Source organism: Ixodes scapularis, unplaced genomic scaffold (assembly GCF_016920785.2).
Source record: "Ixodes scapularis isolate PalLabHiFi unplaced genomic scaffold, ASM1692078v2 PGA_scaffold2__306_contigs__length_199485367, whole genome shotgun sequence".
Lineage (NCBI taxonomy): Eukaryota > Metazoa > Arthropoda > Arachnida > Ixodida > Ixodidae > Ixodes > Ixodes scapularis.
The window spans coordinates 167585293-167612079 of record NW_024609857.1 but is presented as its reverse complement, the minus strand read 5'-3'; the positions used below and the strand labels follow the sequence as shown (position 1 = coordinate 167612079).

The window sequence follows — 26787 nt, the reverse complement described above, 5'->3', positions numbered from 1 at the left end:
GCGACCGGCGACAGCATGACACTTCTATGACGTCATCAGGCGGAAATCGAGGGACCACTTTTTCGGCCGCGGTAAACACACCAGCCGGAGACGCGTTCCAGGCACCATACCCATGAGTGAGCAGACGAGCGCTGCGTCGCCGTTCGGCTGCCAGTAGGCCTCTCCACTTCTCTTACCTTGCACCTAACTAGATATGGTTAGGCAAAACACGTTCCGTGTTAAACATTTTTAGAGGCCCCGGGATGGATTACTCAATTCTTTACCTTCTAGCTATTTAACTTTTTTGAAGATAGAACATCACGTCTTGATTGAGACTTCCTGTGTCTTACAGAATACTTTCTGAATCTCAGAATTTCGCACAAAGTTGGCGCCTGCGAAAATAATCCATGAGCGGTAAACTTGCGAGTTCACCTGTTTTTCGCCATTCAGCACATTGTTAATAAGGTTGTCGACCAGCTTTCTTACTGTGCATTCATGCCTTTGTAGTTTTATTAGTTCAATTTCCTTCAGACCAGTGATAGCGCGTTAAGGCCGTAGACCTTGTAATGCCCCCGTGTGGATCAATCGAGTCGTTTCGCCGCCGAACGTGGTAAAATTTAACGACGAATATCACCGCATGCATCGTAAGGTGTTCGTACACTGTTTCCACTATTATTTGAAACCCAGTTATAGTTCACAAAATGTTCTTTGTAACACTGTTTCGTAGGTTGTGTTCTATAACGGATATCGCATAATTAAGCGGAAATGACATAAAACACTACCAAAGCAGCAAGCACGCTGAAACCGAAACCAACCAAATTATTAATGATATTAATGGTGGTCTAAATTCAGAAGCACGATTGTTTTCCAGATGATCGTGTCGCTTACACATGTATAACTAAAAATGAGAGTCCCACACGGCCGCAGGCTGACCTGAATCGAATAAGGCAATGGTGCAAAAAGTGGAAGATGGAGGTCAATGTTAGAAATGTGTCCATGTTAGTTTTACCCGCAAACCCAAGACGAAAACTGCAACTTGTTGTAACTTTAATAATGAAGTTGTACCCAAGAACCATGCAGTTAAATATATATTTCTCACGCTATCAACTAACTGCACTTGGAACGCTCATATTATCGATGTTGTAATGCGGGCCGGCCAAGCACTTGAATGTTTCAACAACAATTTAAAAAAAACTCCACTAAAAAAATTAAGGAGCTCCCCTATCCACGACCAGTTTGGGAGTACGCTTGCACAGTCTGGGACCCTTCGCAGCCAAACCATGTTGTTGCTCAAGAGCAAATTCAGAATCGTGCAGCTCGATTCGTCGTGACGCGGTACGACCGTTTTGAGATTGTCACCAATATAATTAAAGAGTTTAGATGGTATCCATTCGTTCAACGACGAAAAAATTTGCTTCTGAACTTTTTATACACTATCTCTTGTAATACAACAGACATTAGTAGCTCATCCTATTTACTACCTCCAAATTAGATATACAAAAGAAAATATCACGGAAGGATACATGAACTTCGCAACTAAACGGAAGTGGGCAAAAATTCGTTTTTTTTTGTACAATCCTATAAAGTACACATAAAAAGAAAATTTTTTTAAGCAGCGGAGTTGTAAAAAGAATGTCATAAAACGAATTTACAACGAAGAAAAAATCTTTAGAGCTATATTTACGGCGCAAAACGAATTTGAAGATGGCACCCGCCGGAGCCGCCGCTGGTCACATGGTAGACCTGCGCGCCGCCGTGCTGCGCGCCGCCACCGCAAAAGTCACGGCGCCGCCACCGCAAAAGTCACGGCGCCGCCGCACGCTGAGCGTTGTGCGACGCCGCGTTTCTCCACGCCGCCGTCGCCGCCGCCAGAAGGAAACACTCCAGCGCGCCGCTGCTGTCAATTTCTGACTAACGCACAGGTCTATCACGTCTGCTTGCGCTTTCTCAGGAGCTTCCTTCGGGCTCTAAAAGTTACTTATTAATCTTCGTTTTAGGGGCAAAGCTCTTTAGCGTCTAGCCTTGTCCGTCCGGCGTCCGTGCTCACATCGATCTTGCTCGTGCTCGTGCTCGTGCTCGTGCTCGTGCTCGTGTTCGTGAGCTCACGTGCTCACGTGCTCGTGTAGAGCAAAAAAAAAGATGAAAAAAAAAATGTTTGTAAGAGCTGGGGATGTCACGGATGAAACGTTGCGTGTAGCCGCTCAACGTCTACACAGGAGAGGGCGCTGCGGTCGAATGCGTATATAATTGCGGTAAACTTTGCTTGCATTGGCTCAACGTTTATAGACGAGAGGGCGCTGCGGTCAAATGCTCGAATGAATATATAACCACGTTTCATACCACAAATTCTCTTTTTGACATGGATGAAAACGAACGAAAGGCTCGGCAGGCTGCGGCTCAGGGCCTACGCAGACAAGCACCACCAGAGCTTCGCCCCAATCAACATCCTTCACCGCGTGGAGATGCGGTCTTTTTTTTCGTTTCACTTCAAACGAATATAAATAACTAACTTTTTGCGACCATATGAAGCTTCCGAAAGAGCGCAAGCACAATGTGATAAATAGCGGCCAGGCACGTGATAAATAGCTGCCACTTTTTCGCGGCGCACGAAATACTAATTCTTTTCGCGCCGAAAATATATCTCTAAAAATTATTCTTTTTCGTTGTAAATTCGTTTTATAACTTCCTTTTCCCATCCAGGTTGTTTAAAAAAACTTTGCGTGTATTCTTTAAGGACTGTGGAACATTGTCTTGTGAAATTGTTTGTGCCGCAAATGCTGAAATTTTGTTCTCGTATTTATTCACCCCCTGCGATAATTCCTGATGGCGCTGCAGGTCCACCACGAATGAAGAATAAATAACGAAGAAGCCATCTAATAACGGCGAGTGAGTCATCAACCTTTGTCTGCCGCAAAGGTCACTACAGAAGTGAATGGGTCACCAAATTCTACGACATACAGAATTAAGTCAGGTGTGCCCGAAGGCTCAGTTTTAGGGGTTTTCATAGTTTCTATATTTCTTTAGTTGTATATCGTCTTCTCACATCATCTTTATTTGCCGATGGTATTAAAAGATATCGCGAAATTCGAAAAATCAACGCTCCAGGACGACGTGAGTTCCCTCAACAAAACATCAAACAAGTTTTATCTAAATTATTCAGAAGCTACAGTGGTGGCGTTCATTCTGAAGGCCTGTTTCCTTTATTGCATTCGCGGAGATTACACTCTCGCGTGAGTGGTATAAGAGATCTCGGCGTTATTTTTGACGCAAGCCAACGATTTGATGATCACGTCAACTAGATATTTTTGTCGTCTATACGAGTCCAGGGATTGGCATGTTATTTAACCAGGGAATTTAACAACCCATCCGCCTTCCTCCTACTATTTTGCTCATTGAGTCGTTCCTAGTTAGAATACACGTCATTTTCCCGGGAACGGCATCTGCAAAACTAACTCCTTCAGAATAGAACGTGTGCAAAGGAAAGGCACGTTTATTTTCAAATACCGTTATCTGAATGAGAATAGGCCTCATCTGAACTACGAGGCTGTGCTAAAGCTCGCGAACTTACTTTACATCAACATTGGGAGAAGGCAGACTTCAAAACACTGCATCGTTTAAATGATTTCCCGGGTTCCTTGTCTACAGTGTGTATTAGGGTTCATCGAGTGCCCACGTGGCTAAGATTGACATCTTACTCTGCTATAAATCTTAGTTCGGTCCACCTAATATGTAGGCTCTTAAATGATTATTACTGGTGTACCGAAAAACTCTTTATTTTTAACTCGTGGCGTCGGAAGTTTGGCAAACATATGAACCCCTGTTTGAATCAGTCTGTCTATGCTGGAAAAAGCGATGAAGAAACTTCATCGTGACGTCGCCGGTGGGAGGAGCCTAATCTCAATCGGCGGCGAACTCAACTGGCAGGGAACTTCATCGCGGCGCGTTGATGACGTTGACGGAGAGTGGCGATTGAGTTGAAACTTCATCGGGATTTGTCCCCAAAATATGTCCCTAGAGGGATATGCGCAACGCCGCATCGAAGGGTTGTAAAAGCAACATTTTTAACTTCTGAAAATGTATAATGCGGTACAATCTAAATATAATTACCGGTGTCAAGTCCAAGTCGTATGAATCATGTCTTTTTACGTAAGTGAAACAATTTAGATCATCGCAATGCGTGAGCTGCATCGCGATCGTGATGAATCGTCATGGCCGGCGGTGGATGTCGCACGTAAAGATACGTAAAGTGCTCGTGTGTCTGTACGAAGATTTGCCTCACTTTTGGAATTTTCGCTGTCAAGTCGGGCTATTTCACGTCGCGATTACCACTCGGCAGTCTGGTGGGGGACGTGAACCAAGTGTCCTCGCTGAACTCGAGGAGGAGGACAGAATCTTGGCCCATATGAGAAAGGTTCCTCGCCTAGACACGGAAGAAGGCGCATGATTTCGAGGGCGGACGCGCCTCGTCCGTCGCCACACGGCATCGCGGCTGCAGTGTCGGTAAGTGCATGACATCTCAATGGGCGGTTTTAGCGTACCTTTGCCGTGCGCAGCGAAATTGCTACAGGGAGCTCACGCTGTAACTTCGAAGCAAGCTTTTCAGCGCTCTGAAAGCCTTAACAGCCAGCCGCACCGTGGCCACCGCAGAACATGGTAACGGTCTCCTAAAACGTGCTACTTGTAGTAAACAGACACTGTGTTGTTTTTGGTCTTATTGACTTTGCACGAGTGTGCTGCCTCGTGATGTTTCTTTGAAAGCTCGGATCGTAGCGCTCAAGCTGACTAGTTAATTTCTCTAGAGCTGTGCATGAGGCACTCCGATACCTGAATTCCAAAGTGTAGGCAATGGGCATTACATCAACGCGGAACCAGAAAGGCTGCCAATTTGTTGTGCGTTAACTTGTGTTTGATTGAATGATGCAGGACTCATCTGCTGTGGCCAAAGGTGCTAGTGAAAACCCAGCACAGATGGCAGCTCCACCACCACCAAATGGTAGGTACAAAAAACAGTCTGGATTCATCTCCATAATACGTGGTTTGCACCTGTGTCAGGACATGTATTATGCATGAGTGCCGTCGGTAGCCTCATGCCGGTGGCCATCGATGTTGTGGGGTTGCAGCTTTGCTACACTGTGATCATGGTGAACTGCGCTGGCTCCGGTGGCCCAAAGTGACAGCTTTTGTACCCATCTCAGCAATTGCACAAAAATGTGAACATGACCTGCACTGTGCATAACTATGTAGAAGATGCTGTCATTAACATATTGTGCCTGGTCGGTAGCTCCCAAGGTGACTGTAGGTCCAACCGTGTTGATGTTTCTAGCAAGGTGACACCTCAGCAAGACTTACAAAAACTTAAGTGTACACATGGTGCAGAGACAATCCACAGATGGTTACTTGAGTTTTGTGTCGGACAAGACACAGATCCAATTAATGAGACTGTGTCAGGAAAAAGACGGTGCCTCCGGTCCTGTTTCCCAACAGCAACCTGCTTCCACCGAACATTCCCGGCAGCACCACATCTACCCACTGCCCTGAAATTGACAAGGGAATGACACTAAGACAAAACTGGCTCACCAATTCCAAAACCGGTGTCTGCTATTTATATAAAAGGTCCACTTCTAAAAATATTTGCAGCAAAGGGCTGTGGAAGCAAGACGCACCTGGCTGGGCATTGCCTGTCGAACTCAGCAAAATCATCGGCGTGCAGTTTTGTATACTTCTCTTCATTTTTTGCACTCAGGTATTCACGTCCTCCGCCTTTGGCTAGATATCTCAATCTGTCACAGTTGAGAGTAAGTAGCAGATGGTTCTCGCCACCACACAGAGCAATATTTTCTGCGTACTGAACTGGACAAACACGGACAAACTTTGTCATCATCACTTGACGGTTTAAACTTCTGCCTAGGCTTAGCCCAAGTGCCTGCACTAGCACATATTTCCCCGCACGTCTCCGAGCAAGCGCGCCCGTGGCCGAATGGTTCTCGTACTTGGTTCCCACACAAAGGGCCAAGGTTCGATTTCTGGCCGCGCATGCACCTTTTTGTTAATGTCCCGCACATCCACCAAAATTTCACGAATGACAGATGGTCAGGTGACGAATGAACAGAAACTACACGTTTAATTTGGCAAACTTGTGCCGAAAACAAAAATACAAAGAGGTAGCATCACAGGCATCGAAGGTCGGCGGAGTGGCACGATCGAGCGCAAGAGCGAGACTCTCTCTGTATCGCCACGCAGAGCCCCTCATGTATATGCGTGGACTTCTGGAACAATCGGCATAGAAAGTTCGGTGCATAGAACATTCTGACTTTGAACAAGCAATGGGATTCTTGAATTAAACCAGAATGCAACATTTACAGAAATAACAAAAAGGTGCATGTGCGGCCAGGCATCATACCTCAGCCCTTTGTGTGCAAGCTAAGCACAATAACCATTCGGATACGGGCAAGCTTGCTCGGAGACGTGCATGGCAATATGAGCAGCCTCTGCCATTAACCACATCTGACATGTACGAAGTGGTGGTCACCAACACGGTGCCCTTGGAAGTACTCAAAGGTCTTGTCTTTTATACTGACATGACATTACCTGCAAACCATGTATGCATGCTACTGAAACTGTGTCATGTCAGCTGTGCACCAGTCATCAGGTAGAGCTGCAGCGGAAAAAGATAAGCACAAGCGACCAACAACAGGAGCAGCGAAATCGCGACACACGGTGGTGGCAAGCATTGTTTGGAGAACCGTAGAAAGAAAACCTGTGTCATATGGCACTAATGAATTATTCCAGGCAAAGTTTCTTCGTCCTTGCTTTATTGAGTTACACCCAAAGCAGCTTGGGCTCACAGTCTTTGTTGTTTGCTCAATGCAATGCGGAAGAGCTGGACTTCCACAGCACCAAAAACATTGACGGGAACAACAGTTAACTTGTCATTGGGAATCAGTTATGACAGACAGTTATACTAGCATAAAGGAAAGTGAATGCAGGACTCTTCTGTTTTCGCTCCTTTTCATTTTCGCACCTTGTGTTGTGTTTCGAAGTGAGTGATTTCCAACTTTTCGCTTTCCATATTTCATGTGATGGACAGAGCAGGCCTGTCTGTTGCAAAGTAATTGGATCATGCTAGGTGCACATTGCTCAAGGCTGCTTGCTTCATAGGTTGCGTGTTGTACTGGAAGACCCACAGCATGAGCTTGCTGGTCTGAGCAGTTCCTTGGTTAGGGAGGTGCCCGCATAAACAAAATGCCTTACATGAGTCTCGCATTCTTGATATTTCCAGCACTGCATAAGAGTTCTAAAAGAAGATAAAAGCAGTGGTATGCCATACACTACTGCTCACCACACCCCTGGGATTCCCTTGTTCTATGGAATTTTTGTAACATAGTTTTTAAAAATGCTTGTTTTTATAAACATTCACCCTTTTCGTGTACTTTGTTTGCAGGCTGTGGAGGGAAAGCAGCTGCAGATAGCCAGCAGTCATCTTCACTGACCACACTCGTGCTGCCCCTCATGGGGGTGCAGAATTTCCATGCACAATAAAACATGCTCCCTAGGCACCATTTTGCGTCTGTCATGATTTCAGTATAGCATGGAAAAACGGTTTGCAGCACTACCTTGGTCATACCCGACAAAATTGTCATACATCGAATACAAATTTTGGGTCAGGAAATCTCGGTGCAATTGTTTATGTGCCGGGACTCATATCTCGACTTCAGATGTCGATGTATATTTCATATACAGGGAACCAGAAATTTCACAATTAACGGTGACACGGCGGTGCAAGTTCAATCGTCCAGATACCAGCAACCACAGTTAATACTTCACCTTTTCTTCCTCTATGCTTGGAACAATTACTGTTAGAGACAGAATGCTTATGCAGTCAATGGGAAACAAGATGACACCCATGAGGAGGCCCTCTTTTATTCTCTATTCTAATGCCTCGACGTTTCGCTTGTGCGGTTTGCATTTTTGCAAGGTTACCCTGCCAAAAACATTGTGCTAAAAAGCTTTTTCAGAAACATCAACTTATTACAAACTTTCATTTTTAGGTGCTTGAACTGTCTTTTAGGTAAACCACTCTGCAGCCAAAGGGACTTACCGTGTCTACTTGATTTGGCAAGTTACAAAGTATGTCAAAACATTGCAAGCGGATACACACAAGTATATTTCGCAGATGTGACGAGAGACAAAGCTCGTAGTAGCCTCAACAGCTGCCAGGCTTCAAGTTTGAGCAGGGATACCCTGGTAGGCAGCACATACTTGCAGAGGTGGCCACCTCTCAGATTTTCAGCACTGCACAGCGTGTCCTCTGCTGTCAAAGCTTACACCGTCCTCGGGATCGGACTCTTGGGGCTCAAGGGAGAGGCCCCAAAATAGAGGTATACAAGCCCGCATTGTGCAGAAAGTCAAATGATGTTGCTGTGCCTAGCACCTTTGCAACCACCGGAACCTGCTTTTCAGCATCCTATTCACTGCTCTACGTCGTCTACGACAGAATCCTAAGCAATGCTTTTTGTTAAGCTTGGCCTCAGAACAGCAGAGCATCCATTGGGGTTGCGAGGAATTGGTGTGCAAACATGGCTTCAGGGTTTTGTCGCTGTCACCTGCACAAAACAGTGAGGCGGTATCTGACATGAATGTTTTATAACCTTTTCAGTTGTCTAAAAGCACATCAAGACTAGATAGAAATTCTATATGCTAATGCAGCCTCTACATGGAGATAGTAGTTGCATAGCATCCCAAAAACGCTGAAAATGTAATAATAAAAAAGTTGGAAAAAAAGTGGAGATATTCCACTTGTCTTGCACAATACCCAAAACTATGCCTTCGGAGCAAAGAGGTGTCAATTGAGTTTATAATCTCTTTATTTTCCTTTATATACAAAGGTGGGAGATGGGGCATATAATGTCAAACGTCAAGCTGCATGGCTTGCAGCTTGACGAGGCGCCCTACCCGGTGTGGCAGAAAAGCAGCAGAAACGTTTCAGACAACACAAGCAAAGAACAAGATACTGTACCAGTTTGAACCTGCAATCGTAAAATGAAAACGTACACAACGTGCTGCAGCAGAACAATTTCCAGATTTTGAGGCTCGAGACATTTGGATGATACACATATGCAATCACGAGTAAGCTTGAATCCGTGAGACTATCTCACACGACACTCATCACACAAATCACGGTGAACGAGGCACCCGTTTTCTACCGAGAGCTCTCGTGCAAGCGCATTGAGAAAATGAGTATTGAGCACTTACCGACAACACCGCTGAATTAGCATCGCTGAACTTCTTGGTCGTCGTCTTTCCGTCTTCACTTGGCGCGCGAAGCCCACCCACCTTCAGCCCCGGGTTATCGATTATCGCCTCTGTAGCATCCAAAGAATGCGACTCGCAGCACACCGACGCATGGTGACGTCTTCGTCGCAGCAAAATGTGCCGCCAGCAACGCTCAAAAAGAGCACTTGCTGCTCGGCGGTCACCATATGGGGCCCCTCGCGACGCCGCCAAAGCTTCCACGGCAAATGTCAGCACCAGCGAGTGTCGGGCAGTATTCCCCGATTACGTCCCTGACGAACCTTGAACGGCGAACACATAAAAACGTAGCGGTAGTCCGCTTTGGTCCGCCCCGTCCGCGAGCTTGAACGTCGCCATCTTCATTGACTTTGGCAACTTTTGCTGCCCGACTACTACAAAGTTATCTCCATCGCCAAACTCAATCGTGACGACATTTTGACGTCACCGCGAACTTCATTATTTCACCAGCATAGCTCGAACTCCATCGGAATCCGTAGGGAAAAACTCAATCGCAACGTCACATCACGTGACCAAAAGGGCAGCCAATCAGCGACCGATTGAGTTAACTTCATCGTTGAGTTTGCGATCTAGCATAGACAGAGTACGAAGCTACGTAACATGAATTATTTGAACTGACTGCCTCAAAATTTGTCGCCTCTGCAGTTTGCACTTTGATGTATATAAAGTTTATTTGCTTGCTCGTTCCAAAAAGTACTAAAATCAAGATTTTTTTTTTTTTTTTTTTAATTTGTCTTAAAATCTTTAACCCAGCGTTTTGGACTTTTGTTCTACGTTGTAAAGGACTTACATTTATTACTTTTAAAAAGTGATAGACCATTCTTTATAGTTATGCTGCGCACTTTAAGATGTTTTAACTACTCGGTGTAGTTCGTTTTTTCCGAATTGTCGATGTAATCGTTGCGTTATTGTTTTGATGTTTTAGATTTGTATCCGTAATTTGTATTATGTGCAAGTTTTGGTCTGCTAGCACCACAAGAGCATTGCTGTTCCTTGGCACCTAATAAAATTGATTCTTGAATCGTGAATATCATTAATCACTGACCTGTGAATACAGTCAATTCCTCAAAAGAAAATACAACGTTTTTATGTGTTCTATTTATTACGTGCCATAGCTTCCAACGGCTTTGAAAATCATGCGACGAAGACCTCTAAACCTATCAATAATAAATGTAATTATTGCATCGCTTGCAGCGAACAAACAAATTCAAAATGATGTAAATGAGTTTAGGTCTTCATGGTGGAAAAACATACTGTATACAAATATTGCTAAAAATAAAAGTGACAGTATTTACTACCGCTCGTAAGGGCAGTTCTGAAGATTGGCCAACATATTAACCTTGCATGCAACCGTTCTGTAAGTCGTACGAGGTTTCTTATCATATAATTATAGTTTATGATTCACTTAAACTTTGCCGCTACAGGAAAATCAGTATATATTTTTTTAAGAATCTTACGCATTCTCTTGCCACTGCGTTTTGTGCCGGAAGTAGCCTGACCGTATTTAACGAACAAACAATGGCGGCCCCGTTTCTGTTCCGGAATGCTGTCATCTGTGCGGCCTTGCCGCTGCCAGCGCGCGCTAGCATACTAGCGCAAACTTCCGGTGCCGCAGAAAAAGTGCCGATCCGTCTCTTTTCGGCTCTCCCCGCAAACACCTGCGCCTAGTTTCACTGGGCGCGTCTGATGACCGGCCGTGCTCGGTCAGAGTCCCAACCGATCTGGCGTTGCGAGCCACGATCGGCTGTTGCCTTGTGACGAACTGCTCCAGTTTTGGTGGACGACGCGAAACAGACGAGGCTTCGTTCTTTGCTCTGGCAACTGGGATTGTAACGTGTCGGCGCGACTCAACGGATTCTGCCTCCACCGAAGATAAGGTTGTTAAGGCGGGGAAAAGCCGATAACAATTTATCAGGAGCGCGCTTTTTTTTTTCTTGCTACACTTCAGCGCCTGCGGTGAACCTGTCCTGGTGTGGTATGCCTGCGAGCATCGGGGGTTAAGCGTCTCATGAAGAACAATGTCGATGGCGATCAGCGATTGGTGAGTCCTCCTTTGATGTAAAGGGCTGAAGAATATGTCGCTGCCTGCTTTGATCTCACTAAAATATGGCGTTGCAAAGAGTCCAGTAAGACTTTTCTAAGCTCTTATTATACGACGTATAAGACCTTCGTACGGCCTCCGAAATATATAAAATTTTGGGAACGCAATTTGATACTTCAGATGATGCTGCAAATGTCGTACCAGTCCCAAGAATGTATTCATTCGTACGGTCCGTTACAACGGAATAGGCTTTACCAGCTAAGAGGAACATTTGTGCCGACTACTATTTGGCTGAAGTAATACACACGAATGAGTCGTGTATTTTACAATTTATCTATTTTGTTTTTAAATGTTTTCTCCTCGAAGAGCAAAGTCACTTCCAAACCTTTATCAGGGTTATCTTTTTTTTTTCTCTCCTAGCGCTTATTTTGCAAACCTATCTATTGTTTTAATCGTATATTTGGTTTATCTTCTTCATTCAATGCGTTTTGTACTGGTTATTAACAATACTGTTTCAACAATATTACTTAAAATGAACACTATTCTAATTCATCCATTCATTTTTGCTTCATTTTTAGAAAAGCAGCATGCATTATTTTGTGCACTCCCGTGAGAGATTAAACGGGTACTTGCTTTGCTGGCGTGTCCAATATCCAAATGAAATGTGTGTCACTGATGTTTTAAGACGCCCGTTATTTAGATATCAGCACGAATAACGACCGCGGCAATTGCTTCTTTCTAATACAAACTAACTTAAATAACCTTCGTGGGATATATAAACTTATTTTTTATTCTGACGCTGGTTAGAATAGTTACTTATGCATTTATTTCTATTTTTTTCACGCGAATATTAGGGCGAGTTGATTAAACACATGCAAAGATTTTTAATTTCTATTATACACACATATTTGTTTATACTGGTCGTTTTATTATCTGGCACGCAATACATCAAACTATTCTGAGAATACGCAGCGTAAGAAATTTTGTTGTCTTTCCAAAACAAAATATCACGAGCTACAAAAATTTCTCATTTGAAGAGTTTTATTAAACGTTCAGGGAGAAAAAATTTATCTAGAATCGAGATTGCGCATTTTCGCAAATCAGTAGAGACATCAGTTTCTTTGGTTGCGGCTTTTTTATCCGAAAAAGGCGTACGGCATCTCTATTATGAAAGCAGTATATAATACGCGAAGATGATTGAAACCATTTATCACGGCATATTCACCACCTGGTTGTTTCGGCTTCGGTTGCTGGGAGCGAATCTCGGGCTGACGTCACGGTTAACGCACATACACCAACCCAGTGTTTCCAGAGGAGCCCGCTTTGTCCACACCATGCAGGTGAGGGCGCTGCGCGTGTGGAGAAGCTAAATTCGGGGGAAGTGAAACGTCTGCGCATGCGCAATACCGACAGCAGCGCCACCGCAGAGGTGTGACGTCAGAGAGTTGAGTTGGTCTATAAGGTGCCGCTCACCTGGATTGGGAAAGCAGTGACGCAGTTGTGGCTCCGTCGTCCGCTCTATTTCTAAGCACTGGGCTTCAGGATTTGTTGGTGCCACGTGACCGCAGGACACAGTTGGGCTTCTCTAATGTCACTCCAAAAAACTGGCTCTCAGTCATCCAAACCGAAACCAATAAAGCGATAATAGGTTCTTACACAATCTTGGCCTAATATTAATAATAAATGAAAAGTCGCAAATATGATCAAACAAAAATCCATATTTACTTATTATTTTCCTTTCATTATTGTAACACTATACCAGCACCTTGTTTTATTCATCAAATCTTGAGGTAATTTACGCTGTGTTTTGAAATTAAAGACGCCCTACGCCTTGTTTACACTAACACAATGGCTGAACCTCAACATGGCTACAAAGAAGAAAGCTGAGCGGAATTCGCTCTCGCAAATATAATGAAGAAAATTTCAACGGAAATAGAAAACCGATATATATGCTCGGTCTTTGTCTCGATTCTAGAAAGGCATTTGTTTCAGTACAGCGCGAAATTTTAATTTTAGAACTAGTCGCAGTGCCTACGGGAGGTTCCGGTTAGTCTAATGATGTCTTACCTATGTAATACAGCTTGTTTATATGAACAAAATTAATTCCTTGACATTTGAAGTAAGACATAATGTGCCTCGAAGCTGCATATTAGGCCCACTTCAGTTTCTTATATACCAATGACACGATAAATATACAATATTTTCCAAATATTGCGATGGACACTGATGGCATAAGCGTTTTCTTCAACGGCAGCGCAAAGACAACTTTACAGCTACAGGCAAATTTTTATCTAGTGAAACTTTTAAGACGGCTTAGAAGGAATGAACTTCAGCTTAATGTGGGCAAAACAAAATACATTATATTTAGCCCCATCAATAAGCAAGATAACTTTACAATACCACTGAAATTTAATAATATCCACAAGGACAAAAGTTTTATATATATATATATATATATATATATATATATATATATATATATATATATATATATATATATATATATATATATATATATTTAAGATGCAGTTTACCTGGACACCTGTGTGACTAAACTAAGAAGTGATTATTGAAACCGGTAGGTTGTATAGACATATATCAAATTTAATACACAACTGACTTTAAAAACAATTATTCGCTCTTTTATTCGAAACTTTATTAAATTCTCCTGGGAAGAACAATAAAAAGTCTACAATTAACAAATTGCACTCAAGAAAACGGTGCTACGTATTTCTGAAATCAATCATGGTAATATTCCTTATTTTCAGAGGAGTTTATATTTTAAAAAGCACATGTTACTTAAAAGAACAAATTTGATTGTTCATACATTTATGCAAAGAATGTACAAACGGAAGTTTTATCAAATATATTAAGCACCTTAACAACACTATTAATCAAGAGATACTAAACGAAACTCGCTGAAAATAAGAACGAATTTCGGAAAACAAAAATAAATTATTATGTTCCCGCACCGCTAAACATTTTTGGAAGCCATGCCGTCTTTTTGTTATCATTTCATGCATACCGAACGATGAAAAACACAACGTTTATTCTCAATAAAAATGTTTTCGAAAGCAGCATTTCAAACTCTCACGATTTAAAACATTTGTACTGAACATGGCAGCATTCTGATTTTTTTTCTTTTTCGTTTTGTGGCAGCGTATAAAAACAGTATTTTTGTGCCACAATCATGAGTCCAGTGTTTTTTATGCTTCACTAAGGAGTCATAGATTATTGTTAATTTATAAATTAACTTTTGGACACGTTATTTTTTATTCATAATTGCGCAAATAAACCTTTGGGTCATACGCTTTTTCAAGGGCGCAATACCGAAGCTTGGGGAGCGCCGAGCGAAGGACATGAACACATCGGAATAGGCCACCGCACCCTCCCACCTCTAGGCTTACTTCCAAAGGGCGCTGCCTGTACCGCGAGCCACGCGCTCCTCTGTTCGCATTTTATTTTTCCCTGATAGTACACTCGAGCTAACCAACGCGTTCAAGGATTCAGTTTACACCCCACCCCAAGAAAATCCATGACCCTGTCTTTTGAGTAATCACTGACTCAGTCGGGTAAAAATGTCTTTTTAAGTATAACTTTTAGCTTCAGAAGTAGCTTAGAGTTCCAAAAAATGTATGGAAAGTTTTAGCATAATCTATGAAAAAACTTCAACTTGACCTCTCTTATCCTGCAATGAGGCAATGTCGGATGGGAGTTTCAGCAATTGCGTTGAACTTGAAAATTTGCGACGAAAACCTTGCTGTTGGGGACAGAGAATTTAATGACCTTCAAGATACTCGGGGATATGTTTATGGACTGCAGGTTCCTGAAAGGTACAGTAGGTAGATGTAAACAAAATGGATCTATCATTTATGAAGCCACAACACTACGGCTACTGTGACTTTTTCTTTATTATTTAATATTTATTTATTAAAATACCTGCATCGCCTGAACAGGCAGTATAGTAAAGGTCAAAGGCAAAAAATGTTACATTGCAGATGAAAACAAAGAAACAACTATATATCAAGTAACACACACCGTTTAAAAATATGAAAAGACAATGAAGCGGGAGAAATGATTAAGTCGTTTTGAACCTTCTGAAAAACTGCTCGGACAATGTTATTTCCTGTTTTGTTGAGCCTGTTTAACATTTTTATTGTTCATAGAGATGTATGTATATTTCGTCCGCATAAATGTGCTAGGCTGTCAAGCTCGCTTGGACCTTTGCATTAATTGCATTGTCATGCGAGATGCTATTTTTCCTGCGCGTATCGATATTTTTTTACAATTGTATTTACTTTTTGCCAACTACTTGGGGTAGAGGCCTCATCGATTCAGCTCGAAACTTTATGTTTCTATTTTCTTATTTATTTATTGCATTTGTGGGCGGCCAGCATACATTACCTGACGTCACCATTCAAAACCATGGACAAAAAATTCTTACAGGGTCAAAACTTCATATGGCAGTTGCCTGATTAACCTGACGGCTTGATAGTAACGGTTTGTCTGCTACTGAAGTTCATCGCATAGGCAACTCCTACCTTATGCACATTAATGACTGAAAAAATGGATTGTTGCCGAAATCACTGCGATAATTTTCGTTGAAATGCAATAGTATTTTGAATCATCATGGGCTCCGTAATCGCATTCGAAGCATGAAATACTTTCAAATGGAACCCCCTAATTCCAATTTTTTTTCGTCTATCCGTTCGTTTCTGCTTTTCGCCGCTAAATATATAGAAGAAATTGACGTCACGGGACATCAAGGTATCGCGTGATACCAGAATTTGATGGGATGTCAGGTCATGCGACCATGTCGCCGGATGTCCAATCACGTGAGAATATCCACGCCAAATATAGCTGCGAAATGCATGTCACTTGGCGTTATGGTATCGCATGACACCAATACTTAAAAGTGTGACGCCGATTTCCTCACCAAAAACTAGCGAGGAAAGTGGTATCACTTGATTTGCCGCCATCTGACCTCACGTCATGTAATCTAACGTCTTGTGACCTCACTCCACAAAATTGCTATTTAATGTATTCGAAACAATTTTAAAGGGTAGCTCTTTGAATACTGCATGTCGTTCATTTTTGTACAGAAGGTGGAGGTCACTGGCAACATGTTACTAAATTACTTTCAGTGTGGAGCGAAACGTTTTGGGATATGTTTAATTGACGTCCCGGAAGTCTTCTATATCGTTTAGACTCTATGCACCTAATTTTTTTATTGAACTCTTTATTTCCAGCGGACGGATCTTTCATGACCCACCAACCACTTCCTTTTTTGTAAAATCATTGCCACAAAAATCTTTTTATTACTATACGTATAAAGATAAGCATAAAACTCGAAGCTTGCTTTACTCGCGTATTCCGCGGCTGGTGAAAGAAATGTTAATAAAAGTCGAGGCGCAACAAAGAGCCGTAGGCGCAGTGGTTGAGCCTCGGGCTTAAAATCTTAGGGTTCTATTTTCTTCTGGGGGCGTTCGGAGTTTCTAACTCTCCCACCAATGCGCATTTGTTTATTTCATTCAAAAATAAGGACGGACATTGAAGTATGTAGCGTTTACTCATCAACGCATTCGAAAGCCTTCCACTTACGCTAGCAGCAAAGCACCAAAAACGACGAACGAGAATAGACCAGGGTTTCTAATAATTCTCAAGCCCAGTACAAGCAACCGAGGTTCATTCGTTCCCTATTTCAGCAGCTCGTATTGCTTTTCGCGCTGCATGTGTAAGCTTAGCGTTGGCCACCAGTAATGGCCGTTTGAAATATAAAAAGAAAATACCTTACTCTTAGGGCACAGGTTACGCGTTCCTTTGAGAATCAAGTAACTTACTTGCTTATTCCTCAAGTGAATAACGAGTACATGTTTGCTTTTATTTTCCGAAAATGAATGTGTATGAGTGCAAAAAAAAATATTTACAATCTCCCTTAATGCTACCATTATTTGTTCATCGTTATTCGTTATTACTGGGATGATGTTCAATCAACGAACAGCACCCAGTCACAGGTAACTAAAAAAATGGCGCAAAGGTGAAATCCAAAAATATGAAAATTGCGACGTTTCTTTGACTATTTTGTTAGATAAACCCGCGAGTAATAAGGAAAAGAAGCGCATGCCTACTTGACCAATAGCGCGTATGAATAAAGATTCAGCACAATTATGGACAAGCAACTGCTCGCAATTCTCTCCTGCTCTTGCGTTTCCTGCTGGTCAGCCGGTTAGCAGGAAGCATTGGTTGCTCGGTAACGTTTCAATCCGGCACCGAGTGCCCCAGAGCGCCAGATCCAAGGCCTTCGCGACCCCTGAAGGCGTTCTCGGGAACAGGCGGATTCCGTTGACGCTGGCCGCGATCCTGGGTTGCTGGGCGCCGTGGCGTTCCCCATCGGCGGAGGCGGCATCTCCTCCCTGCGACGCCTTCGACGACATGCAGGGGCTATGCAGGTGCACGTTGCAAGAGAAGACACCGACCAACGACTCCCATAATCAAGTATGGGTGACCTGCATCAACGTCACAAGCCTGGAACACCTGTCTCTTGTATTGAGTCCCATGCGCGGCAGGAGAATCGACAAATTCCAGCTGGGTTTCTCCAGGGTACGCCGCCCTCTCTAATTTCGCTACCATGGCCGCATGCGGTAGATTTATGGACAATAACTTAACATGTGTTTTAATCCTCGGGATACGCGTAAGAAGCTAGATTATTGAAACTTAATCTTAGATTATTATGTTGATAGAAAACATTATTATATAATGTGTTCAGTATACTCAAACAGCTTATAAAAATAAAGCAGGTCGTATGTAAGTTTTTTATACTCAGTCATACGTTATCGACTTTTTATTGAATATATACAGGTACTTGTAAAAAGTTTGTAGGTATGAAACAAAAGTAACACACTCTTCAGTGACCAAAAAGGAAGAGTAGAGGATATAATTATAATGCAGTAAAATGCGAAGGTGCAAGCGAGCTTGACAAGATTGACGAAAATAATCCCTGGAGAAGGGGAACAAGAGGGGCAGAGGACAAACATAAATCTCCAAACACAGCTAGGTGACTGGTGAGCGACCGAAAAAATCCGCCTGGTCCGGGTATCGAACCCGGGACCTCTCCATAACAGGTGGAGTGCTCTACCAACTGAGCTAACCAGGGGTTAGACGTCAGTAGAGCAAGCGTGTTTTACCAGCTGCCACTACTCTAACACCAACAAGGGTGAAGCTTGCAAATTTAAGGTTATAATAATAATGTAATTAAATGCAAAGGTGCAAGCGAGCTGGACAAGGATGACGAAAATAATCCCTGGAGAAGAGGGGATAAAGGACAAACATAAATCTCCAAACACAGCTAGGTGACCGGTGAGCGACCGAAAAAATCCGCCTGGTCTGGATATCGAACCCGCGACCTCTCCATAACAGGTGGAGCGCTCTACCAACTGAGCTAACCAGGGGTTAGACGTCAGTAGAGCAAACGGGTTTTATCAGCTGCCACATGTCTAACACCAACAAGGGTGAAGCTTGCAAATTTAAGGTTATAATTATAATGCAATTAAATGCAAAGGTGCAAGCGAGCTGGACAAGAATGACGAAAGTAATGCCTGGAGAAGGGGAACTAGAGGGACAAAGGACAAGCATAAATCTCCAAACACAGCTATGTGACTGGTGAGCGACCGACAAAATCCGCCTGGTCCGGGTATCGAACCCGGGACCTCTCCATAACAGGTGGAGCGCTCTACCAACTGAGCTAAGGAGGTATTAGACGTTAGACACACAAAGAGGAAGATAAAAAAACGCGACTTCACATGGGACACTACTTCCATTGTTGTTTCTAAATTTACAGTCGCAAGGGTATTGCGAAAGGTTCCAAAATCTCAAGTATGACCTGGTTTGACAATGCAACGCTTCTTACTCTTCTGGTAAACGCATAAATCTCGAACTTTTCAGACGTTTTTTTTGTTTTTTTATTATTCTCTACAAAAACAAATTGCACTTCCTTTGGAAGATATTTCAACCACACCATAAATGACAAGTCGAAATTAAAACTTTACAGTTCATCAAAAAGATAATTGAAAGGGCATAGACATTATCACAGACATTCTTGCAATTCCTGAATGTAAAAGTAAGTGCTCATGCACCAAACGAATAGTAAATAAAAAAAACTCGCGTGGACACTAAATTTGCTTAGCCGATAGAGCCCGCCCAGGCAAGCACTGAATAGGTCCTCTAATGCCGTGTGGGCACACTCAGGTGGGCTATGTGCCCAGCAACCTGTTCCTGGACATCGCAGTTCAAGACCTCCAGTTCTGGGACTCCCCTCTCTCCACCTTTGTCCTGGGCGACGAGAGGGCCTTCCTGGGCCTCGAGTCCACGCTTCGCTGGCTCTCCATGCGCCGGTGTCGACTCAACAGCAGCCTCCCTTTCCAAAGGTGGGCAACCACGAAATTCTCGCCGCTGGTCGGGCCCAGTCGGCACTACCTTCCACGCACACTGAGGTCGGCAATCCAGTGCTTGGGATATCAGCAAACATTGTGCCATCTAAAATTTCATTATGGACATTGGGCTCTGAATTGTAGCTTTAGGGAGATCAGTACACGTTCTGCCAGAAACCATACTATCAGGCACATTTCGCTCCTCAAAATAACGCTGGTGAGATCAGCACACATTCGCCTAAAAACTCAATATTACGAACACTGGGCTTTGCAATACAACTTATAGGAGACCAACACACGTTGTGCTAGAGAACGTGCAATCACGCACAAAAGGGTAAACAATCTAGGATTGGGAGATGAGCAGCCATTTGCCAGAAAATGTGAAGTTGCAATCACTGGGCTTTGTGATATAACGCTGGGGGGACTAGCCCACATTCTGCTAGGTAACGTGCAATTACATACTGGCTTTGATAATGTAGCACTATGGAGGTCAGAACAGATTCTGCAAGGAAATGTGCTACTAGAGACACTAAGATTGGTAATCCAGCGTTTGCGAGATCAGTTAAAATTCTGCTAGGAAACTCGCTATTACACACATTGGGGTTGGTAATGCAGCGCTGGCGGGATCAGCGCATATTCTGCTGGAAAACGCACTATTATGAACACTGTGTTCGCTAAGCGAGCGTTTCGGAAAGAACACACATGCTGCTAAGTAAATGTACTGCTACAGACACTAAGTTTTGTCATTCAGCGCTTTGAATATCAGTAGACATTCTGCTAGGAAAATTTCTATTACACACACCGGGTTTGTAATTCAGCTAGAAAGATCAGCAGACATTCTGCTAGAAAACGTGCCATTACGCAAGCAGGGTTCGGCAGTCCACCCTCTCGTAAAAACCATTCTGCGAAATGACTGGAAATGATCATAAAATGGCAAATCCAGCAAAGATATTGTGGATTACATGTTCGATGTACGCTTCCCAGCTTTCAGCGACTGGAATCATGCACCAGAAATTAATATTTAAATTTGACGAAGTGACGGAGCTGCAAAATATTTTGCCTCGAAAAATAACTATATCTGATAGATCGAACCAATCTGAAAAAGTATTCAATCTGGGTGTATCTAATCCGGTCGATGGGTGCTGGAAAACACTTGGAAATGAGAAATCCAGTTTAGAAGAACTAGAAGTTTACCGGATATTATTTAAGTGAACGAGTGCAATGAAATATTCGTGTTTGAATAAAAATAAGAATATACAATATTTTTAAAGTTTTCATTAAGTGCGTGACTTAGGCGATAAATTGTAAATCAAAACGTTCAAACAATCTATCTCTCTGAAATGTAAATTCAGTCATGTTAACGTGGCAACTTGGGTGCAACTTCTATCAATGTATTTTTGGTACATGGTCATAGGCACATAATTAGTCTGAATAAGTGTATGGTTAGCAATTCTAACATTGCAGAATTTATCACCTGTTATGATGAGAGACTTAAAATACATCTTGGTAGAACTCTGTCTATCGGCATAGTTAGGGGCATGACATACGTCCCACAACCTGCTCGGACGCGGCCCCCAAACATCAAGCGGCTGCGAACCCTTTTTCCCATGTCTGAAGTGCTATATGTTTCATAAATTATAAGATCATGTCGTAATTTTATTTACGCGTAAGATATAGCTCTTTACTTATAACTAATTTACATATTTTTTTATGTTTCGTTTTTTTTAACTGTGTATTGGTTTGCATTAATCTTTGCTTTCGATCTCGTCCTCATGTTAATCACCTGTGCGACAATCTCACTACTATGCTACAAGTGCGGGGTCTTTGGAAGGTACCTTGGCTGCACGTTCTGTTGCTCAGAAGGGGCAGCCTTAAAAGATAGAGCTATGAGCTTATTTTTCTAGAAGTCGAAAACTGCAATTAAAACAGAAGAATTGCCTAATGATGTTGCTATAAAAATTATTAAGCAAGCAGAAACCGTCGTATTAAGTTTTTTTAAGGAATGTTGAAGTTGATCAGTTCCCGAGAAAATTGAGTGACACAGCAACAAGAGTATGCTTGCTCTCATTTTAATGAAAACTGCAAGCAAGTCAGGGGTGCGGTGCCATTCCAAATTTCATGATCACATCAGGAATGGGCTTAAAGTAGTCGCATTAAGAGAACCAAACTAAAGATGCAAGTTTCAGCAAAGCAGAGAGCACGAGTTCCCTCCTCTAAAACATCTCGCACGTGCCACTGAGACACTCAGCTATATTGCAAAGTGAAAACCACTGTCGTTTTATTTATTTTTTGTCCTAAAACCGAATCTTCCTTTTCTGCCTTGGCCTTTGACCTTTTGGGGGTGAATTATCTGGCGCCAGCACGCGTACGAGTTTGACAGACCTGTAGTAAATCAAGTACAACATCAGCAAAGTAATGGAAGTATATTCGGAAGAGGGGTACAATATACGCGCAGGGTCCTTTGTGCAGCACAAAATCAAGTAAAAACAGACGCAGTGAAGCAATGCTGGAAAATCAAAGAATACAATTCTTTCTCATTAGCCCAACCATCGTAATTAAACTAGCCCAAAGAAAAACGATACAGAGTTATCGAAAAATTCGCCACACCATTTGCAATATTTTCACAAACAAAGAGCCGTTGAATTGACTTCTTCTAAAGAATGATAGTATGTCCTCTCCAAAGGCTGATTGTTGGGCAAGTTGGTATGGTACGTTAGAAAACAGGATTGCGCTTTGAAGACAGGGACATAGGAAGAACAGACACCACAGAGCGCTCTGTGGTGTCTGCTTTTCCTATGTCCCTGTCTTCAAAGCGCAATCATGTTTTCTAACTCTCCAAAGGGCCGTATTATTGAATTGAGAGAAAAATATTAAAAAGAACAGGAACATGCTACGAACACTTTCCTTATGAAAAGCTACCTATTTCATGCAAAATGGAAAGGCCAATTAGGAAGTCATATTTTCGCCCACAGTGTGCGAAGAAACGAAAACGATAGCTGTAGCTGCCGCTGTGCAATGCGGGGGAATGGTGCCGTTGGGTGCTTGAGGATGGAGGTCTGACGTAGTTAATTCTCGTGGTAGTCGTGGTTGGCATCGTGGAGGCTACTGACGCCTGCCACCAGTAATCCCTGAAGTAAATGGGTAAGCGCAGTGCAGGTTTCTCAAACCATCCAACATTACGTGCAGCAAGTGGATACTGCCAAAGTGGGATTTCGCATCACGAGTGTAATGTTTGAAAACAAGTATTTCTAGCAGCCGACCCGACGAGTCGCCCTTGGCTCAGTCCTTGACGAGAGGCCAGGGCTGCCATCTTCGCTTCCTTTCATTCGCTTCGCGCGGCATGGCGGACGTGGAGTCCCGACTTCCCTCTCCGCGCGGCAAAAGGGGACAGAAAAAACGTTTTTCCATTTTAGCGCGCGCGGCGACGTCAAAGGAGGAGTCTGAAATTTCTGCAAATCGTCGGCCATAAAGCAATCGCTTTAAACTATTTGTTTTTGCAAAAAAAAAAGAAAACAATCGTTTCGGACGAAAGCCAAGCCCAAGTGGAAATTGTTAATTTCCGCTCTGTCCACGCCAAGGCTAAGCGGAGTGTTAGCTAAACACTTATGGATCAATTACGTGTCATCTTTGCACCACGTGACTTAGTTCTTTCGACTTTTTGAGCATACAGATGCAAACTAATGCCAACGGCTTGTTGGCCGAGGAAGCGTGTAGTATCCAAAGATCAGTCAACTTCGACGATGAGCCCGACTTTGTTAGCTCGAGCCTTACCTCCCCTAATATTTTGTCCGCAACCCCGCTCAGTTCTCCAGCGAAGTTTGAAGACGGACCCCAAGAAAAGGTGGGGCGAGGGTGGATTCCGGGAAGGGGAAAAAAGTACCAGCCTCTATTCACGCCTGAGCTGACAGTGCAGTGGCAATAACACACACCCCGGACCAGCCAACAGCTTAGCCTCTTTTCTCTGACCGCGCTCCTACGAATGGTAATGGCGAAGGCGTGGTCACGCGGTGAAAGGTAGACGTAAGACTGGTTCAACGAGTAAGTATCTTCCACCGCGCTGTCAACTCAGTGGTGAACGGAGTATACGCAAAACTCAGCTCTGTTACGTCACGGCGCGGTGGTGGCACGTTGAGCGTACTTCCGGTCTGGGGCTGTGGGCGGACGTCACCATGCGGGACGTGCCATCATGTGTTGTTTTGGAAGCAACCGGACAAACACCTGACTTTTCGCCAAAACGCCGCGAATGGGGCTGTACCGAAAGGGTCAGGAAAGGTTCGAGGTTTAGTTTTCACGCGTTTTCTGCCTGCTCGGTTCGTCCGAGAGCGTGGATAGGGACCGTGAAAAAGGAAAACCAGACGTCGTCGGACCACGATTGCTTGTGCGGGAAGCACTTTGGGTAATCTTCACGGATAGTTGTGGTCGTCAGATTTATTTGTTTTGTTCCAACATGAACGGGGGAAAACCGCCAAGTTGTGCACACAACCTGCGGACGACGTTCAGTGCGTCTTCAATTTCAAACGGTCGCCTCATCGTTCGCACTGTCGTCTGCTCTTTCAAAAGTTTCTGCTTGTCGTCTGCTCGTTCGAAGCTCAAACGACAGCGGCCCGTAGGCCAAGTGTTGATCCGGTAATTTCGATAAGAATTAAGTGCAGGCCTCGACAGACTTCTAAGTTCGAGGGTTGGTTAAGGTAACTAGGCTCGGTGTAAACAATAGATACAAGGATTTGTCGATAATTATTACCAGTGGCCATCACCAACTTGTTATTTCTGATTTAACTGGTCCGATTCTACTTGCGATTTTCAGTATCGACATTGACCATCTCAGCTACGGTTTACGTCATGACTGAAAATAGCGAGAATCTCTTCGTGCGAATGAGGCTTCAGCGTCCATTCTGCGGCGTCCATGCGGAATGAATCGCCGAAGGTCACATAATTCACGCGAAGGTTTGCGGTGTACCGAGACTCGTTAATTTCGCTGAGGTCGCTAAGTAGTCAGAAATAATTTCAGGCGTTTTGGTTATTTTCCTTAAAAATGTCAAAAACGCCCCTTCGGTTAATTGTTGCTGAACTTTGAGAATTATATTCTTGTGATCCACTTCGGTTACATCGACATTTTTTTATGTCGGTGGAAAGCCCAGAATACGCTCTTTACTTATATTATAAAACGGCTTAGCTGTGTCAAATTTCTTTTGCAGTACGTGAACGTTAATTCTATGTAAAAACCAAAAAGTATCAACTTAGATAATTAATTTTAAGAAAAAAACATTTTTTGTTAAAACTTATATGTGATACTCGTTTTCTATACAAACAAGTCTAGAAAGTGATTATTTTTTTTACGTTTTATTTTAAGCCTCAATATCGTAACAAACATGTTCGTTTTGCAAGACCAAAGTCAGACATACCGACGTAAGTGTTTCTTTGAATGGTGAAAAAGGTTTTTTTTTTTTTTGCATTTTTTCTGCGTTTTGAAATTCAACATACACGCTATCTTTTGGTATTGAATAAATATTTTGTTTTGTTAAGAGCGGGAAATCTGGAGCATCATATCTAATCGAATCAGCAGGCCTAGTATACTTTCAATATTGAAGAGGAACAGACGTACTGTTTTGATTTATAAACACTCGGCGTAAACTAGCATGACTAGCTGTTATCTGTCATATTACTAAGACATAGAAAGTCACGACATGATTGATACGTTATATACAAATCTTTCTGAAACCAATCGCTGTGTTTTACTCACCGCACATCCTACATATCTCCACTTGTGGGCGGCACGGTTTTTTACTTCCGCAATACACAAAAGTAAGGATGCAGAAAGGGGTCAATACAGATACACGGCACATTATTCGAAGAAAGCATACGGTATTAATAAGCAAGTTCGATGTAGCTGTGAATTAGTTAAGGGCTTTTGGCAGTGTCTATATGAGCTACTCTGTCTAGAGTTGCACTGCTAAGTCTGCCGGCACGCACTCACTGAGGTTTAGGAACCATTTGGGACATAAAGCAGTACGTGTTATCATTTTATGCCATACTCTTAGCACATATGTTTGGTTACTCTGGTGTTTCACAAACCCTTTCTGAGACGATGGTGAAGATGCCTTCCTCCTTCCTCCACACGTCTGAGGATCGGATTCCCCTTGAGGGACGTTCCTCTTCCCACTCTTTTTTCTTTGATTACCGAAATTGGGAGATCTCCTCTTGGCATATCGAGAGTAGAATGATTCCTTTGATTTTCTGGCTGAGCGCTTCAACGAAGGTTTGCGCGTTTTATATAGAATTCAACTCTGCATTTGACAAGTTATGAAGTGATGCATAATGCTTGAGCACGCCGCCCACTCCTTCGCATGCGCTTTTTCCGTGCCCTGACGCTGTGTATATCCATTTGGTGGCAACATTCTTCTTCTTAAACTCGTACACCTGGTGCCTGTTGTCGAAGTGGCTCGGAGCGCCGTCCGAAACATAAACAAACTTACAGAAAATATGTAGAATTTTCTCCAACTGCCCTTCGATGATGTTCACTGCAAACACCGCATGTGCCAACTCATGGCAAATGTCGTCGCTCACAACACCAAAGCTTAGCGTTCCTCGCTTGGTCATAGTAACGCAGGTAAAGATAGACTCCATCTTGTTTTTCCAATTATATCCCTGTACAGCACGTTCGATCAGAACACTCCGGTTTTCAGCAAAATCGAAGTGCATAATCACAGTACGTGACTTTACGTGCGCTTTGTTGAACCATATGTATTTTCTTCAAGCGCACCGGATGTGATTTTGGGGAATATACTTTTTCACCCACTTTTCAAACTCGTTGAGGAATTCTGTGGCTCCGAAATGTTTATTAACAAACTCGCCGCCACACTCCCACAAGGCCAACTACAGTTCGTCTTAGAGTTCGACTCCTGGCATAACAAGAGATACCATTGCAGCAGAATTCGCCTGCTAGCAGGAAACAATCTTTCGAAAGGGTTTCACACAGGAACAGCTTCGGAACGTCTTCAGAAGTCACAGACCTTCCAGTTGCATACAAAAGGG

General features: G+C 43.1%; 1 protein-coding gene across 1 annotated transcript in view; it reads left to right on the top strand.

Annotated features, from left to right (window-relative positions):
- Nucleotides 1–10801: 10801 nt before the first annotated feature.
- The window catches only part of LOC8028175 (nyctalopin), a 109224-nt gene continuing 93238 nt past the window's right edge, over nt 10802–26787 (top strand). The window contains exons 1-4 of the mRNA XM_002410601.5: nt 10802–11165; nt 11237–11329; nt 17662–17929; nt 19574–19752. Of these exons, the coding sequence (XP_002410646.4) occupies nt 11307–11329; nt 17662–17929; nt 19574–19752 (470 nt within the window). The 5' untranslated portion in view covers nt 10802–11165; nt 11237–11306. The remainder of the gene's footprint in view (nt 11166–11236; nt 11330–17661; nt 17930–19573; nt 19753–26787) is intronic.